Source organism: Arachis ipaensis, chromosome B05 (genome assembly GCF_000816755.2).
Source record: "Arachis ipaensis cultivar K30076 chromosome B05, Araip1.1, whole genome shotgun sequence".
Taxonomy (NCBI): domain Eukaryota; kingdom Viridiplantae; phylum Streptophyta; class Magnoliopsida; order Fabales; family Fabaceae; genus Arachis; species Arachis ipaensis.
In genome coordinates this window covers 120277654-120294998 of record NC_029789.2, presented here as the reverse complement: position 1 = coordinate 120294998, position 17345 = coordinate 120277654, and the positions used below count along the sequence as shown (strand labels likewise).

Genomic DNA, 17345 nt, shown 5'->3' with positions numbered 1-17345 from the left:
GGGATTCTTTACCCTTAAATTTTTAATTTACCAATATGAAAAGGATGGCATTGTTATCATTTTTTTATCTGACTGAATCACCGGTATCTGAACTTTATCATCCCACATCATATAACCCGATCTGATGTGACTGAAATTTCATGTTAATTTTCCAAATTCGAACCCGACTTAAGAGACCAGAACTCTTGCAGGAGAGTCCTGTAATATACTAAGTTTGTGCATTATTAGCATTTTTATAACAATATTCCCCACTCCAAGACCTCCTAGTTTTCTTGATTTTTGAATTAACTTCCAATTAATTCTTGGTACACCCTTCCCACCCTCTTAGAATGGTTTACTAGACATGATCACCTGGTCTCATAATTAACTACTATTACGTGAAGGTAGCAACACACCTATGACCAAAGTTATATACTTTTACTATAGTTTAGGAGATAAATAAGACATAATAGTTTAGAAAGCAAAAATACACCAAGCATTATGTCATATGTGCCTAATCTAATATTATTACATGGTCTCATAACAATTGGGAATCAAACACGGTTTAACAAGAATCTCAAGCGGAGTAGTTTTGACATGGGTGATTCCAAGGGTTCCATCTATGTCAACAAGTTCAGGGGAAGGATTCAAGATCTCAAAGGAATGCAAAAAGCTAGCCAGAATAAAATGAACCATTTGAAAGCCAAAAGATATTGCTGGACACGCCCTTCTACCACTTCCAAATGGTAACAACTCAAAATGATGACCCTTAACATCCACATCTTTATGAGTTGTCAGGAACCTTTCTGGCTTGAACTCTAATGGATCTGACCAAATAGAAGAGTCGGTGTGGATTTTCCAAATATTTGTAATTAATCGAGTTCCTTTTTTAATTTGGTATCCACCTAAATTGCAATTTTCTGTGAATTCACGGTGCACTCCAAGTGGAGAAGGTGGATACAATCTTAGTGTCTCCTTAATAATGGCTTGAAGGTATTGCAATTTGCTTAGATCAGACTCAAGTATGCGTCTCTCTTTCCCAATTTGGGTATTGAGTTCTTCTTTTGCTTTTTTTAATGTGTGGGGATTTCTCAATAGCATACACATTGCCCATGTAAGGGTAACAGTCGTTGTATCGGTTGCGCCAGTAATCATAGTCTGCCAAATAAATTGAATGGGTAAAGATAATTTTCTCAAAAAAGTAATTAAACAAGAAATAATTTTAAGAGTCAATATTTAACAGTCATCATTCAAAAGTCTTAGAAACAATAACATCTAAAATTCAATTATAACAAATATTTAAAATTTAAACTCTATACAAATTTATTTTTAGTGAATTTATAATAAATTTACTTAGCAACTTATTATAATATTAAATAAAATCAACTGCTATAATATTAGTGCTCTAATATTACTCTTTACATAATCAATGATATAAATGAAATTCACCCAGTATTAGAAGGCTAATAATTTTGAGTCAACAACCAAAATATCAAAATGTACAAGTGTATATCAACTATTTATTAGTCTAAAATCAATTAGATATCTAGCTATATATGTGTGTGTGTTTTTTCCCCTTAGATTTTAAACAAAAAAATATTCATATTTTAACAAAATAAAAAAAACGTGTTTTTCTTCTTTAAAAAATAACATAAAACTGACATTAAAAAATAAAAATAAAATAAAAAAGAGCTCATACATCATTGTGGTAAAAATAAAACACACGTACCAATGTTGTGGCTTTGATTATGGTATGAGCATCAAATCCATCAACACCTGAGGCATCATCAAAAACCGAAATCATGACATCCAAAAAATCTTTCTCATCTAACAAACTCCTCTTTTGGCGATGTTCTCTTACAAAATCATCCAAAACCTCATCCAATTCCTTAGCAGTTTTCTTCATTGCTTTCTCATAGCCCCCAAAATCCAACCACCTTAACAAAGGAACAACATCTCCCACTGTAAACACCCCCAACAAATTCATGAACTCCCTTATCGTTTCCAAACACCTGTTATTATTTTCCAAACCACCAAATCCAAAGCATCTCTTCCCAACAAGCATCCTAAAAACCATGTTGAAGATCAATTCAGCAAACCACTGCTTCATCTCCACCAACACATACTCTTCGTCATTATTTCTTTTTCTGTATACATCTTTCACTGAAGCTTGAACTTCAGAGACACGAATATGGCTTAGTTGCTCGATTCGGCGATTCGAGAGGAGCTCTAACGTCACAATCTTGCGGATTTGGCGCCAGTATGGACCGTACGGCGCGAAACCAAACATGGCTCCGTTGTATGAAAGGTTTTCATTGGCGACAAGCTTTGTGGGGCGAGTGGAAACCGCCATGTCGTTGGTGGTGAAGCATTCTTTCGCCATTTCCCAGTTGCTGAGTACTATGGTCTTTTTGGAGCCACTCTTGATGGTGAAAAGGGGTCCGTACTTGTCGGCCATGGAAGCTAGAGTTATGTGGAGCTGCTTTGAACCGCGTAACAATGGAAGGTGACCGATGATTGGCCATGCTCCGGACACTGTTGGGGGTTCTCTACTATGATGACCGAATTTGATGATGAAACGAAACAGAAAGAAACAGAGTAAGATGGCTATTGCAGATGCAATTCCAGATGCTACAGTGGCATTTTGGTAATTTAGGGTTGAAGAATCCATTTTGCTTCTTTTTTCTTTTCTTTTTCTTAAGGTTAGGTGTCTGACGTCTGAATTAGAGTTGCTGAGGAATCAATATTGGATTTGAAGTACAGATATTTTGGGAGTTGGGATCATTATTTTTTTTTTTTAACACATTAAGGGTGGAACAACACGAAGTCTAGTAGTAAAAGACAATTTAAAGTACACACCGACATCGAACACTCAAAAAGTAAAGCATCTTCTAGTTATTTTCGGTATTGTCATTAACAACCAAAAGATTCACCACCAAACTACTCATTTAATAGTATAAAAGACCTATTTATAATTTTCACCACACCTTAGGTTTGATTATTGAAGATTCTATCATTTCTCTCTAGCCAAATTGTCCAAAGGATAGCAAAGAATTCCACGAACTATCTCTGTTTCTCATTCTTTCTCTCTGAAGCATTCGTCCAACTCTCAAAGTGTTGCTTTAGTGTACCTGGCATAGTCCATGTCCTTCCAAAAGCGAAAAGCCAAGCACACCACACCTGCCATGTGAGCTCACAGCCAATAAAAAGATGAAAAGCAGACTCAACCGACTTACAGCATAAAACACACATATTATCATGTTGGTCAATGACACCTAATCTGCATAGTCGTTCCTTAGTATTCACCCTCTCAACCAATATAAACCAAGAAACTAACTCGACCCTTGACGGGACGAAACCCCTCTAAATAGCACTAGTGAAACTATAGCTTGTTATTTCCTCCGGGAGAACTGCTTCCTACAATACTTGCACAAAAGAGTTAGTAGAAAAAATACCAGTTTTATCAAATTTTTAGACCACCATGTCTTCGCTCTCAGTTGTTAGCCTTACAGAATGCAAGACTCCATGGAGTTGGTGTAAAAGTTTCAACTCCTATTGGAATAACTCTCTCTTCCACTAGAAGCTCCATATCCATTCTAACCCATCTCAAAACCCGCAGTCCCCTATAACAGATCCTTTAAGGTTTGAAACCGAGAAGAGTCTTGGAAACTTATCTTTCAACATACCACTAGGTAACCAGGCATCTTCCCAGAACCGGATTGTTCTGCCATTCCCTACATCCATAGACAAGCTGAACGTCGGGATTTTTGCCAGTAAAGAATTTTATAAAAATAGTCGCGTTGTAGATATAGTCTCTAAACCAACAGAAATCCGTTCGTACAAACGTTTTGGTTGTCACAAGTAACAAACCCCTAAATAAATTGATAACCGAAGTATTCAAACCTCGGGTCATCTTCTCAAGGAACTGCAGGGAAGTATGTTCTTATTATTGGCTATGGAGATTGTAAATTGGGGTTTTGAGAATGAGGAGTGAATAGTCTAATTAGCAAATAAAGTAAATGAAGAACAAGCAATTTAAATGACAAGTAAAATAAATAAATAACTGTAAATAAACTTTTGGCAAGGTATGAAAAATTAGAGGTCCTATCATAGTTATCCTTATCAATGATGATGAAAATTGAATCCTAATTCCACTTTGTTAATCTTTACTAAAGCAAAGGAAGGTCAAGGGATTAATTGGTTTGATCTTCGAATCCTATTTATTTCCTAAGAAAAGATTGGGATTATTGAAGTTCAATTCAATTAACAAAGATAACAATTATCAATCATGTTTGAGTTTGATAACTCCTGAGTTACTGATTTCTTAACTAAGACCAAAAAGGAGAAAAGTAAATCTACTGGAATAAAAATGTCTTCAGATGGGAATAACAATAATGTAAATAAAAAAAGTAATATTAAACTGAAATACCTCAAATAACATTAATTCAAAAGAGTAATCTGTAACATGGAAGAATTCATAAATTAAATTGCAAAAGTAAATAAAAGGGAATATTGAACCTGATAAAGAGATAATCCTGAAAGCGAATAAAATCCTAAATCTAAATCCTAATCCTAAGGAGAGGAGAGAGAGGAGAGAATCTCCCTTTTAAAACTAAATCTAAATCATGAAAACTAACTAAAGTGGAGACTCTCCTTGAATGGATGCGTTCCTCCACTTCATAACCTCTGGTCTATGCCTTCTGGACTTGGATTTGGGCCAAAAAGAGCTTCAGAATTCGCTATGAGCATTTTCTGCAATTTTTGGTGCGTGGCCTCTGTCACGCGTCCGCATGGGTCACGCGGTCGCGTCATTTGGAGTTTTCCTTGTCACGCAGTCGCGTCATTCATGCGACCGCGTCATATGTGTTTCGCTCGAGGCGCGCAGTCGTGTCAGTCATGCGGCCGCGTCAATGCCTTTTCGCGCTGGCATGCGGTCGCGTCGCCCATGCGATCGCGTGGCTGCCAGTTTCTTCAAAAACCTCTGTTTTGTGCTTTCCTTCCATTTTTGTATGTTTCCTTTCCATCCTTTAAGTCATTCCTGCCTTAGAAGATCTGAAACTACTCAACACACGAATCACGGCATCGAATGGAAATAAAGGGAAATCAAAATAATTATTTTTAAGCATAGGAAACATGTTTTTCACATACATCACATAATAAGGAAGCGAAAGTAAAACCATGCAATTAATATGAATAAGTGGGTGAAGGATTGAATAAATCACTCAGATTAAGTACAAAATATATCATAAAATATGGGTTTATCAACCTCCCCACACTTAAACAATAGCATGTCCTCATGCTAAGTCCAAGAGTAATGTTAGGTTAAAGTGGTGGAATGACATGCAATGCAATCTAATCTAAATGCAACTACCTAGATGCATCATGTAATTCTAAATTTTTATTCACTTGAATATAAAGCTTGCATGTAGTTGAATTAATTCACATTCTCAAGGAGTCATATATATATAGCCAAACCTTAGATAGTTGATAAAATACCTTTACAATTGAAATGGGAGAGAAAAATATTTTATAAACTTGCTAGACAATTAATAATTCAAGCATAGACATATGTTAATGAGCTATTGAACCCTCACTGGATTTTGTGTTTACTTTCTAGTCACTCAGTGTTTATTGGGTTAATCACTCTATTCTTCTTTTTATTCTTACTTTCTATAACTTTGTTCTTCATCTAACCAATCAACAATTATAGAATAGAGACATACCAAAAATCATGAGGTCTTTAGTTAAGGTTGTAATGGGGCCAAGGTAAAGGTAAGGGTATATGTATAAGGCTAAGTGAGCTAATAAATGAATCCTTAATTAGTCTAAAATCTCACCTAACATACATACTTTGTAAAGCAACGCTTCTTTACCTATGTTCCCACTTTTTTTTCTTCCACTTTTGATGTTACATGCTCATGTTTCAATGTTTATTATTTTTATCCCATGTGCATTGCTTGATTTCACATTTGGGGAATTCTTTTGTGTCCCCTTTATTCAACTACTGAAAAATAACACTTTTTTTTGTTTTTTTTAATGCACATGGTAATTCAATTATGTGATTTTACATGAGCATGCTTCCCAAATTTTTTTATTTGAACAATTTTATTCTTTTCAACTTTTCTACCTTTTGTTTTTTTTTTTTTTCATCCATGTTCCCAATAGGTTTCCCATACTTAAACAATTACACACTTTCTATCTTAACCAAGACCAAAAAGGAGAAAAGTAAATCTACTGGAATAAAAATATCTTCAGATGGGAATAACAATAATGTAAATAAAAGAAAGCAATATTAAACTGAAATACCTTAAATAACATTAATTCAAAAGAGTAATCTGTAACATGGAAGAATTCATAAATTAAATTACAAAAGTAAATAAAAGGGAATATTGAACCTGATAAAGAGATAATCCTGAAAGCGAATAAAATCCTAAATCTAAATCCTAATCCTAAGGAGAGGAGAGAGAGAAGAGAATCTCCCTTTTAAAACTAAATCTAAATCATGAAAACTAACTAAAGTGGAGACTCTCCTTGAATGGATGCGTTCCCCCACTTCATAACCTCTGGTCTATGCCTTCTGGACTTGGATTTGGGCCAAAAAGGGCTTCAGAATTCGCTATGAGCGTTTTCTGCAATTTCTGGTGCGTGGCCTCTGTCACGCGTCCGCGTGGGTCACGCGGTCGCGTCATTTGGAGTTTTCCTTGTCACGCGGTCGCGTCATTCATTCGACCGCGTCAATGCCTTTTTGCGCTGGCATGCGGTCGCGTCGCCCATGCGATTGCGTCGCCCATGCGATCGCGTGGCTGCCAGTTTCTTCAAAAACTCTGTTTTGTGCTTTTCTTCCATTTTTGTATGTTTCCTTTCCATCCTTTAAGTCATTCCTGCCTTAGAAGATCTGAAACTACTCAACACATGAATCACGGCATCGAATGGAAATAAAGGGAAATCAAAATAATTATTTTTAAGCATAGGAAACATGTTTTTCACATACATCACATAATAAGGAAGGGAATGTAAAACCATACAATTAATATGAATAAGTGGGTGAATGATTGAATAAATCACTCAGATTAAGTACAAAATATATCATAAAATATGGGTTTATCATAAGCCTCTGATCATTTTCTCTCTGATTTATGGCTCCCTAATTTGAAGCTGACAAATATCCTTCCAAGGACCCCCTCTTGTGGGGACAGGCTGGCCACACAGCATTTCAGAAGGATTCATGCTATGACAAGAGCATACAACTCTCTTCCACAAGGGGCAATCTTCCTTCAAAAACCTCCACCACCACTTAAACAGAAGAGCTGTATTCCTGATCACTGCATCTCCCACTCCCAATCCACTCGCCTTTCTAGGAGCCATCACTACCTCCCATAGTTCCATCTCACTAATGGCATCCCAACCTTCCCATCCTCATTACTCCACAAGAACCGTCTTTGTAGTGAGATCAACTTCTCCGCTATAGCCTTCGGCATCTTGTACAAGTTGAGATAGTATATAGGCAGGCTATTGAGAATAGCTTTAATGAGAACTAGCTTACCCGCTTTATTGAAGGTCTTGGCCTTCCACAAACTCAACTTTCCTTCCACCTTATCAATCACTGGTTTCCACGTCTTAACTAATCTCAGATTAGCTCCTAGAGAGATGCCTAGGTATCGGACTAGTTGAGAGGCTTCCTTGCATCCCAACAAATGGCACATATGCCGCGTCCAACGCTATTCACAATTAACTGGGATGAAACTGGATTTCTCAAAATTAATACGCAACCCAGACATCATCTCAAAGCAGCGCACTAGACGCTTGTAATTCCTGATAGTCTCTTCCTTTAGAGGACAGAAAAGTATAGTATCATCCGCAAACTGTAAGTGCGACAGCTCAATGTTATCCCATCCAACCAACAGTGGAGAGATGCGCCCATTCCTCACCGCCTCCCCAATCATTCTATGAAGGACATGAACAACTAGCACAAACAGAAAGGGCGACAAAGGATCTCCTTGTCGTAGGCCCCTTTCCATTTTGAAAGGTTTAGATGGGGACCCATTTATAAGCACCGACATAGACGCAGAGCATACACACTCCTTAATCCACCCCCGCCATCTTTGGCCAAAACTCATCTTCTGCAAAACTATATCCACAAAACTCCATTTTTCCTATCATAAGCTTTTTGAAAATCCAATTTAATTATCACTGAGCTCCTTTTTTCTTGACTTAACCCACTGCACAGTTTCACAGGCTATCAAAGCTCCATCATGAATTTTTCTGCCTTGCACAAAAGCACTCCGAGTCTTGCCTACTAAGCCTGGCATTACATGCTGCATCCTCCGAACCAACACCTTAAATATGACCTTATACACACAACCCACCATACTAATTGGCCGAAGATCTTTTATTTCAGTAGCTCCAACAAACTTCGATGTCAATGCCACCCAAGTAACATTCGAATCCCTAGGTAGCCTAGCGGACCAGAAGAACCCCAACACTGCTTCAATGAATTCCTTCCAAACTTCGTCCCAATACTTCTTAATGAAGTTCATATTATACCCGTCACACCCTGGTGCTTTTGTTGACTCACAATCCCACACTACATTCTTTATTTCTTCAGCAGTTGGCATCAACTCCAGTCCTGTTGCCTCTTCCTCGGTTATCTGCCTCACCAGCCCATCCCGAGAGTTGGAATCATTATAAGAGAGATTATTTTTAATATGAAGATGAAGATGGTGTTTTGATTGAATATTAATATTTGAAGTGTATTACAGTATTGTGGAAGAGTAAAAAAGGTGTCTAATATGTTTCTTCGTGTTGTCAAAATGATGACACGTGTCTAACACGCACCTTATGTGTTGCCAAACATGTCTAATACGTACCTTGTGTATTGCCAACATGTGTCTAACACGCATTATACGTGTTGACTTTCTACCTGCAAAATCCACCCACATGTAATTATACCAAATAATTCTATTTTTAACAAAAAGACCAATATTTTTTCATATAGAGAAAATTAGTCTCATTATGAAAGCTAAATGAAAAAAATTTTAAATTGTGGTTTTGTGTCACGTTGTTACTAAATTTTATTTATTTATTTAAATAAATTTAACTTTTAACATTGTATCTTTACGCTAATTAACCAACTAATTATTACTTAAAAGTTTTTTTCTGAATCAAGAGCAACTAAACCTCCTCTATTAAGGTTAGGAACTCTGTTTATTTTGATGGATTAATATTATTGTCATTCTACTTTTAATTAATGCACTGATTTAAATTCAAGGATTTCTTTCGTCTTCACCCTAGGAATTAGAGTATATTGAAAGATAACTCTCTTTCTACTTGAATTCTTATTGAATCTTGAAAAAGTTAACTCACTTGAATAACTGCTTGAACGTAATTTCTCATAATTCTCTAATTACCCTGACTTAACGTGATACGTGATATATAATCATCTTATTTTTGGGTACTTAGGGTTTATGTGGCTAATAAACTAGAATTGGACTTAGCCCTTTAATCTAATTTAAGTCACCAAGGAATTGGCGGTTGATTAGATTAGAGGAGATTAAATTACTAAATTATTAGGGTTTAATCAATTAGAGTTTGTCATAAATTGAATCTTGCATGATTAAAGTATTTGGTAAGAATTGTTAATTTGAAAAAGTAAATATCTCCAAAATCTTAACTATTCTTCTATATAATTCTTACAACCCGTTTACTGTTTGCTTCCTTAAATTCTCTAATTTCTGTTTGATGATAATTGGAACTCAAAACATTCCTTTTTGCTTGCTGACTAGCTTAATCACTCAACTATTGTTACTTAATCCATTAATCCTCGTGGGATCGATCCTCATTCACCTGAGGTATTACTTGGTACGACCCAGTGTACTTGCCGGTTAGTTTGTGGTTTTCAAAATCCGCACCAACTCCACTTTTTTCTTTTTATTTATGCTAGAATATGTTTATGTTCCTCAGCCTCGAATTAGAATAACACTTCTGAGATAATTTTCTTATTAATCATCCAACCCCAGAATTGATTTTCATAAAATTTGGATCAGAACCTTCCTTCATCATATTTAGTGATAGCACGTTTCTTTCTCTTTCTTTTTTTGGATGATGATGTTGCATGTTTAGGGCCTATTATGTAAAAAATGATAGTACTTACAACACCAAACTTTAAAAATTTATTTTTTTTTCAAGCAAAAAGGTGAGAGCAAGTGATAAAAAAGGGCTACGGGTGTGTGAAGGATAGTAAAGAGTACTAGTGAGTGATGAGTGAATGGAAGTGACTTGTATTTATCATGAGGTGGGCTGGTGAATTGTGGTGGAGATTGATAGTGAGGATCGTGTAGTGTGCATGTAAGAAGGCTAAGGACAAAATATGTAAGGAGGTGAAGTAATGGTGACCAATGCATGTGATAAAGATATGTATGCATGTGAAAGATTGTGCATGAGCATGCATTGGACAAGAAGAGAGGTGCTTTGATGAGTGTGTGCTTCATGAGTGACCTATGCATGCTAAAGTGACTTGTGCATGTGTGTGAATAATAGTGAAAGCATATGAACCTGTGAAAACATGGTGATCATAAACTGCAGAGAAAAGTGTATGTAAATGATGATTATAAATTGTATATGATAATGCATGCATGCATGAGCAAATAAAACAACAAAATAAAAGAAATAAAGAAAAAACTAGTGTTCATACATCGAGGGGGTGTGACATGCAACACCAAATTTAGTGTGGCACGCTAGACTAAGTAAAAATGGCCCTCAAAGATGAATAACGAGGGCATGGCACGCCTATGATGATGCATGGCACGCTAGCCAAGTGCCCAATTCCTCTTGCATGTTACACTTATAAAGGAAACATAAAAATGCTAAATAAAAAAGAAAATTAAAAGTTGCTAATTTCTCCAACTTTATAATTGGTCATATCAGCAAACCATGGTGTCATGTATATAGCAAAGAGTTGTTCATCAGAAAGCCTTCCTTAACAGGTAGAAGGGGTATTTGAATGTCTTCACATTCAATCCTTTATAAGTGAAACTTAATTTTCTGAGCGCTTCCTATCCCAAATCTCAATATCAAACATTCGGAGGAGGAACATCCACCGTATCAATCTTGGCTTGGTATCCTATTTGGACGAAAAAAAATTTAAGAACAGAATGATCAATGTAGACAATAACTTTTGAACTAATTAGATAAAACCTAAATTTATTAAAAGCAAATACTACAACTAGAAGCTCATTTTCAGTTGTTGTGTAATTCTTTTGCACATCATTCAAGACATGACTTGCATAGTAAATACATGAAACAACTTGTGCTTCCTTTGTCCCAAAACAACACCTATGACAAAGTCACTTGCATCACACATTAGTTCAAAAGATATAGACCAATTAGGTGGAGCAATAATTGGTGCAGAGACAAGTTTGGTTCTGAGAGTTTCAAAGGCATGCAAGCATTCTTTGTCAAAATCAAAAGATACATCAGTAAATAGGAAATTGCTCAATGATTTTGCAATTTTGAAAAATCTTTTATGAATTTTCTATAAAAGTCAGCATGTCCTAAGAAACTTCTGATTGCTTTTACATTTATTGGAGGTAGTAATTTTTCAATCACTTCTACCTTAGTTTTAGCAACTTCTATGCCTTTGTTAGAGATTAAGTGACCAAGAACAATGCCTTATGTTACCATAAAATGACACTTTTTCTAATTTAAAACAAGGAACTAAGGCTAGATGGTGTAAAAAAGTGTAAAAAAAGTTACCAAATACAAAAAAAATCATCCATGAATACTTCAATAAATTTTTCAATTATATCAAAGAAAATAGAAGGCATACACCCTTAAAAAATAGCAGGGGGCATTGTACAAACCAAAAGGCACTCGGCAATAGGCAAAAACACCAAAGAAACAAGTGAATGCAGTATTTTCTTGATCTACTGGATCAACATCAATTTGATTATATCCAAAATATCCATCTAAGAAGCAGTAAAAAGCATGCCCAGCCAATCTCTCTAGTATTTGGTCAATGAATGGCAAAGGGAAGTGATCATTTCTTGTGGTAGTGTTGAGCTTCCTATAATTAATGCACATCCTCCATCCAGCGACGGTTCTTGTTGGGGTGAGCTCATTCTTCTTATTAGCAACTACTGTGACCCTTCATTTCTTGGGTACAACTTGCATCGGACTCACCCAAAGAATATTAAAAATAGGGTTTATAATTGTTGGTGGGTCCCCAACCTCAAGTGGGACCCACACATATTAAAACAAAAAAAAAAGGAAATAAAGGAAAACAAAATGGAGAGAGAGAGACAGGAAGCACGAAGGCTTCGTTCATTTTTTTGAATGAAAAGAAAAGAAACAGCAAGGGTTTTCGGCGTTGGAGAAGAAGAATTTGGGGGAAAAGGGCAAGCCAACCTTGATCACGTTGACTTAGTAAACTTGCTCCATTTCTTATGAAATTTTAGTATGTTATTCCTGGTGTAGAGATGAACATTAGGATATAACTTATTTGTTGTATTGCCTTCTCTTTTGCCTGATTTGAGATACCCACTTTATGGAGGGTTTATGTTGATTCCATCAGTTTTGATGATGTATTTTGTTGATTGTTGAGATGCCCTAGTGTCACTAGGAAGACTGTTTGTGTACCCATTATTCTGATAGTGGAAGATTTTCTGGACTAGGTCCCATGGGTTTTTTGTCCCTCTTTTGGGGGTTTTCCCACGTTAAAATTCTGGTGTCTGATTATTTAATTTCTGCCATTATAATTGTTGCTTGGAGTATCTTTGGTATTGCCTATTTAATCGCACAGGTTGTGGGAAAATTATTTCTGGTGCTTCCGTTGTTAGACAGGTTCTTATTTTGAACCTTGGTTGAGATTTTCCCAACAAAGTGGTATCTAGAGCTTTGGTTGTTTATCTCTGTGCTGATTAAATGGAGGAAAATACTCATGGACCGAATATGATCAAATTGAATTCCCAAAATTATTCAATTTGGAAGACCCTCATGGAAGATATGCTGTATAGTAAGGACTTGTATGATCCTGTGGAGGGAGATAAATCCAAAGGTACTAAATCCGATGCTGAATGGAAGAAGCTGAATCGGAAGGCAGTTGCTTTGATTAGGCAATGGCTTGATCTTAGTGTGTATCCACATGTTGACACCGAAACGAATGCTGAAAAGATGTGGAAGAAATTGAAAGAGTTATATGAGAGAAAGAATGTGCAAAACAAAGCATTCTTGATTAGGAAGCTTGTCAATATGAAGTATGTTGAAGGTAAATCAATGCCGGAGCATTTGAGCATTTTTCAGGAGACAGTGAACCAACTGACAAATAATGAAATCACTTTGAATGATGAGTTGCAAGCCTTGTTGTTGTTGAGCTCTTTGCCTGATAGTTGGGAAGTTCTGGTTGTAACACTGACTAACTCAGCTCCAAAAGGAAAGTTGACGTTAGCAATGGTTAAAGAGAGCATGTTGAATGAAGAAGCCAGAAGAAGAGAGCGAGGTTTGACTAATGCCTCCTCCCAGTTAGAAGCACTTGTTTTAGAGTCACGGGGGAGAAGTCAAAGTAGAAAACCTCACAGTTCTGACAGGTCAGAGAGTTGAAGCAAGTCAAGAGGAAAGTACAAGCCAAGAAAAGAGTTTATTTGTCACCATTGTGGCAAGCCGGGGCATATCAAGAGGTATTGTAGATTCTTGAAAAGAGAACAATCAAAGGGAAGAAACGAAGACAAAGGTAAAGATAGTGATAAAGAAACTGCTGCTATTGTTTATGAAGATGTTCTTATCACATATGATGAAAATTATGTGAATCTTGTCTGTGATGATTCCACTTGGATTATGGACTCTGGTGCCTCATGTCATGTCACTCCGAGGCGTGAAATTTTCACTTCCTATACTGCTGGAAATTTTGGCAAGATCAAATTAGGAGATAAAGGAGTGTGTGATATCATTGGTATGGGTGATATGTGGCTTGAAACTAATATGGGATGCAAGTTGCAGTTGAAGAATGTTAGGCATGCGCCAGATATGCGGTTCAATCTCATTTCAATGAAGGCATTGGATCAAGAGGGGTATTGCACTTCCTTTGGTATTGGAAAATGTAAGATTACCAAAGGGGCTCTCATTGTTGCTAGAGAAGACAATAGTCTCTCTACTCTCTACCGGTTGCAAGCAAAGTTGTGCAAAGAAGATGTGAATGTAGCTGATGATTCATCTTCTGATTTGTGGCATATACGTCTTGGTCACTTGAGCGAGAAAGGACTAAGCATCTTGGCCAAGAAGCACTCACTTCCAGTAAAAGGTACAACTTTAAATACTTGCACTCATTGTTTTGTTGGAAAGCATGCTAGAGTATCATTTCATAATTCTGGACCTCATAGGAGATCACATGTTCTAGATTTAGTTCACACTGATGTTTGCACTATGGATGCTAAGACACTAGGTGGTGCATCATATTTTGTTACTTTTATTGATGATTATTCTCGAAAAGTGTGGGCTTTTGTTTTGAAATCTAAAGACCAGGTGCTCGGAATCTTCAAACACTTTCATACAAGTGTTGAAAGAGAAACAGGAAGGAAATTGAAATGTGTTCGAGCAGATAATGGTGGTGAATACAGGGGTCCGTTTGAAGATTATTGTAAAGAACATGGAATCAAGCTTGAGAAGACGGTTCCTAAGACTCCTCAACATAATGGAGTTGCTGAGAGAATGAATCGCACTATCAATGATAGAGTCAGGTGTATGCTCTCTCATGCAAAGTTGCCTAAATCCTTTTGGGGTGAAGCGATGAGGACTGCAGTAGATTTGATCAACCTTTCTCCTTCAGTTCCACTTAATGGTGATGTTCCAGAGAAAGTTTGGAGAGGGAAAGATGTCTCCTATAGTCACTTGAGAGTGTTTGGCTGTAGGGCTTTTGTTCACATTCCAAGAGATGAAAGGTCTAAACTTGATGGAAAGTCAAAGCAGTGTATCTTCATGGGTTATGGTCACGAAGACTTTGGTTACAAATTATGGGATCCGGTGAGCAAGAAGATAATTAGAAGCCGAGATGTGATTTTTCTTGAAGACCAAACTATTGAAGATCTCGAGAAGAAAGATAAGCCAACAGTAACTGTTAGACGTTCTGTTGATGATGAACCTGGTCCTTCCACTAGACCTCCTGTTGATGGGGGAGATATACAAGTTGATAATGATGGTGATGATTTGCATGATGAACCTACACCTCAACCTGAGGTGCCAGATGTTGAAGTTCCACCTGAACCACCAGTTGAGCCTGAATTGAGAAGATCTACTAGAGAGCGTCATCCTTCTCAGAAATACTCTCCTCATGAGTATGTGACGAACACTGAGACTGGGGAGCCAGAGAGCTACCAGGAAGCTATGTCTGATGAGCATAAGGAAGATTGGTTGAAGGCCATGCAAGAAGAAATGAAATCCTTGCATGAGAATCATACTTTTGAATTGGTGAAGTTGCCGAAGGGTAAAAGAGCATTCAAGAATAATGGGTGTTCAAGTTGAAAGCGGATGAAAATGTCTCACGGCCAAGGTACAAAGCTCGATTGGTTGTGAAAGGCTTTGAGCAAAAGAAAGGTATTGATTTTGAGGAGATTTTCTTTCCAGTTGTGAAGATGTCCTCTATTCGAGTTGTGCTTGGATTGGCGGCTAGCTTGAATTTAGAGGTTGAGCAGCTTGATGTGAAGACTGCATTCCTTCACAGTGACATAGATAAAGAAATCTATATGGAGCAACCAGAGGGTTTCGAGGTTAAAGGAAAGGAGCATCTTGTATGCAAGTTGAAGAAGAGCTTATATGGGTTGAAGTAAGCGCCAAGGCAGTGGTACACGAAGTTTGATTCCTTCATGGAAGGTCATGGGTATAGTAAGACTTCTTCTGATCATTGTGTCTATGTTAAGAAATTCTCTGATGGTGATTTTATAATTCTCTTGCTTTATGTTGATGACATGTTGATTGTTGGTCATGACACTAAGAAGATTGAAAGTCTTAAGAAAGACTTGAACAGATCCTTTGCTATGAAGGATTTGGGTCCTGCAAAGAAAATTCTTGGCATGAGTATCACTCGTGACAGGAAGAATGGGAAACTGTGGTTGTCACAGCAGAAGTATATTGAGAAGGTTTTAGAGAGGTTTAGCATGAGTAATTCCAAACCTGTTAGTACTCCACTTGCTAGTCATTTCAAGCTGAGTTCGTAGCAATGTCCTACAAGTGAGAAAGAGAAAGCGGAAATGAAGAAGATTCCATATGCATCTGCAGTTGGCAATTTGATGTATGCTATGGTTTGCACCAGGCTGGATATTGCTCATGTCGTTAGAGTTGTTAGTCGGTTTCTCTCTAATCATGGCAAGGAACACTGGCAAGCAGTGAAGTGGATTCTCAGATACCTTAATGGTACTTCCAGAGTTTGTTTATGCTTTGGGAGTGGCCAACCTGTGTTGGATGGTTACACAGATGCGGATATGGCTGGGGATCTTGATTCAAGGAAGTCTACTTCTGGTTATATGATGACTTTTGCAGGGGGAGCTGTGTCATGGCAATCTCGACTTCAGAAATGTGTTGCTTTGTCTACTACAGAGGCAGAATACATTGCTGTTGTTGAAGCTTCTAAGGAACTCTTGTGGATGAAGAAATTTCTACAAGAGTTAGGCATCAATCAAGAGAAGTTTGTGTTGTTTTGTGACAGTCAGAGTGCTATCCATCTCAGCAAGAATCTGACATTTCATTCCAGATCGAAGCACATAGAGGTGAGGTATCATTGGATACGTCAAGCGCTTGAGATGAAGTCATATGCACTTGAGAAGATCCATACTGATGATAATGGTTCAGATATGATGACTAAGAGTTTACCTGCAGTGAAGTTTGATTCCTGCAAAGAGAAGGCGGGCTTGGTGGAGCAACCTATCCCCACTTGAGTTGGTGAGGGGGAGATTTGTTGGTGGGTCCCCAACCTCAAGTGGGACCCACACATATTAAAACAAAAAAAAGGAAATAACGGAAAACAAAATGGAGAGAGAGAGACAGGAAGCACGAAGGCTTCGTTCATTTTTTTGAATGAAAAGAAAAGAAACAGCAAGGGTTTTTGGCGTTGGAGAAGAAGAACTTGGGGGAAAAGGGCAAACCAACATTGATCACATTGACTTGGTAAACTTGCTCCATTTCTTATGAAATTTTAGTATGTTATTCCTGGTTTAGAGATGAACATTAGGATATAACTTATTTGTTGTATTGCCTTCTCTTTTACCTGATTTGAGATACCCACTTTGTGGAGGGTTTATGTTGATTCCATCAGTTTTGATGATGTATTTTGTTGATTGTTGAGATGCCCTAGTGTCACTAGGAAGACTGTTTGTGTACCCATTATT

At 37.2% G+C, this 17345-nt stretch overlaps 2 protein-coding genes across 2 annotated transcripts; both read right to left on the bottom strand.

Annotated features, from left to right (window-relative positions):
• Window positions 397-2857, bottom strand: LOC107643940 (cytochrome P450 82A1-like). The gene is made up of 2 exons (XM_016347700.2): window positions 1709-2857; window positions 397-1137 (listed from the first exon to the last, which is right to left on the bottom strand). Exons 1-2 carry the CDS (start codon window positions 2648-2650, stop codon window positions 508-510), a joined length of 1572 nt encoding a protein of 523 aa, XP_016203186.1. The 5' UTR covers window positions 2651-2857; the 3' UTR covers window positions 397-507.
• Window positions 8160-8879, bottom strand: LOC107640969. Its single transcript, XM_016344477.1, has 2 exons — window positions 8847-8879; window positions 8160-8627 (listed from the first exon to the last, which is right to left on the bottom strand). Exons 1-2 carry the CDS (start codon window positions 8877-8879, stop codon window positions 8160-8162), a joined length of 501 nt encoding a protein of 166 aa, XP_016199963.1.

Excerpts from the sequence above, each read along its gene's own strand:
- LOC107643940 (XM_016347700.2), bottom strand. The coding sequence starts at position 2,650 with ATGGATTCTTCAACCCTAAATTACCAAAATGCCACTGTAGCATCTGGA. Across the intron at positions 1,138-1,708 it reads TAATCAAAGCCACAACATTG|ACTATGATTACTGGCGCAAC; the intron begins GTACGTGTGTTT and ends TTTATTTGGCAG.
- LOC107640969 (XM_016344477.1), bottom strand. The coding sequence starts at position 8,879 with ATGCGTGTTAGACACATGTTGGCAATACACAAG. Across the intron at positions 8,628-8,846 it reads ACATGTTGGCAATACACAAG|ATAACCGAGGAAGAGGCAAC; the intron begins GTACGTATTAGA and ends CTGGTGAGGCAG.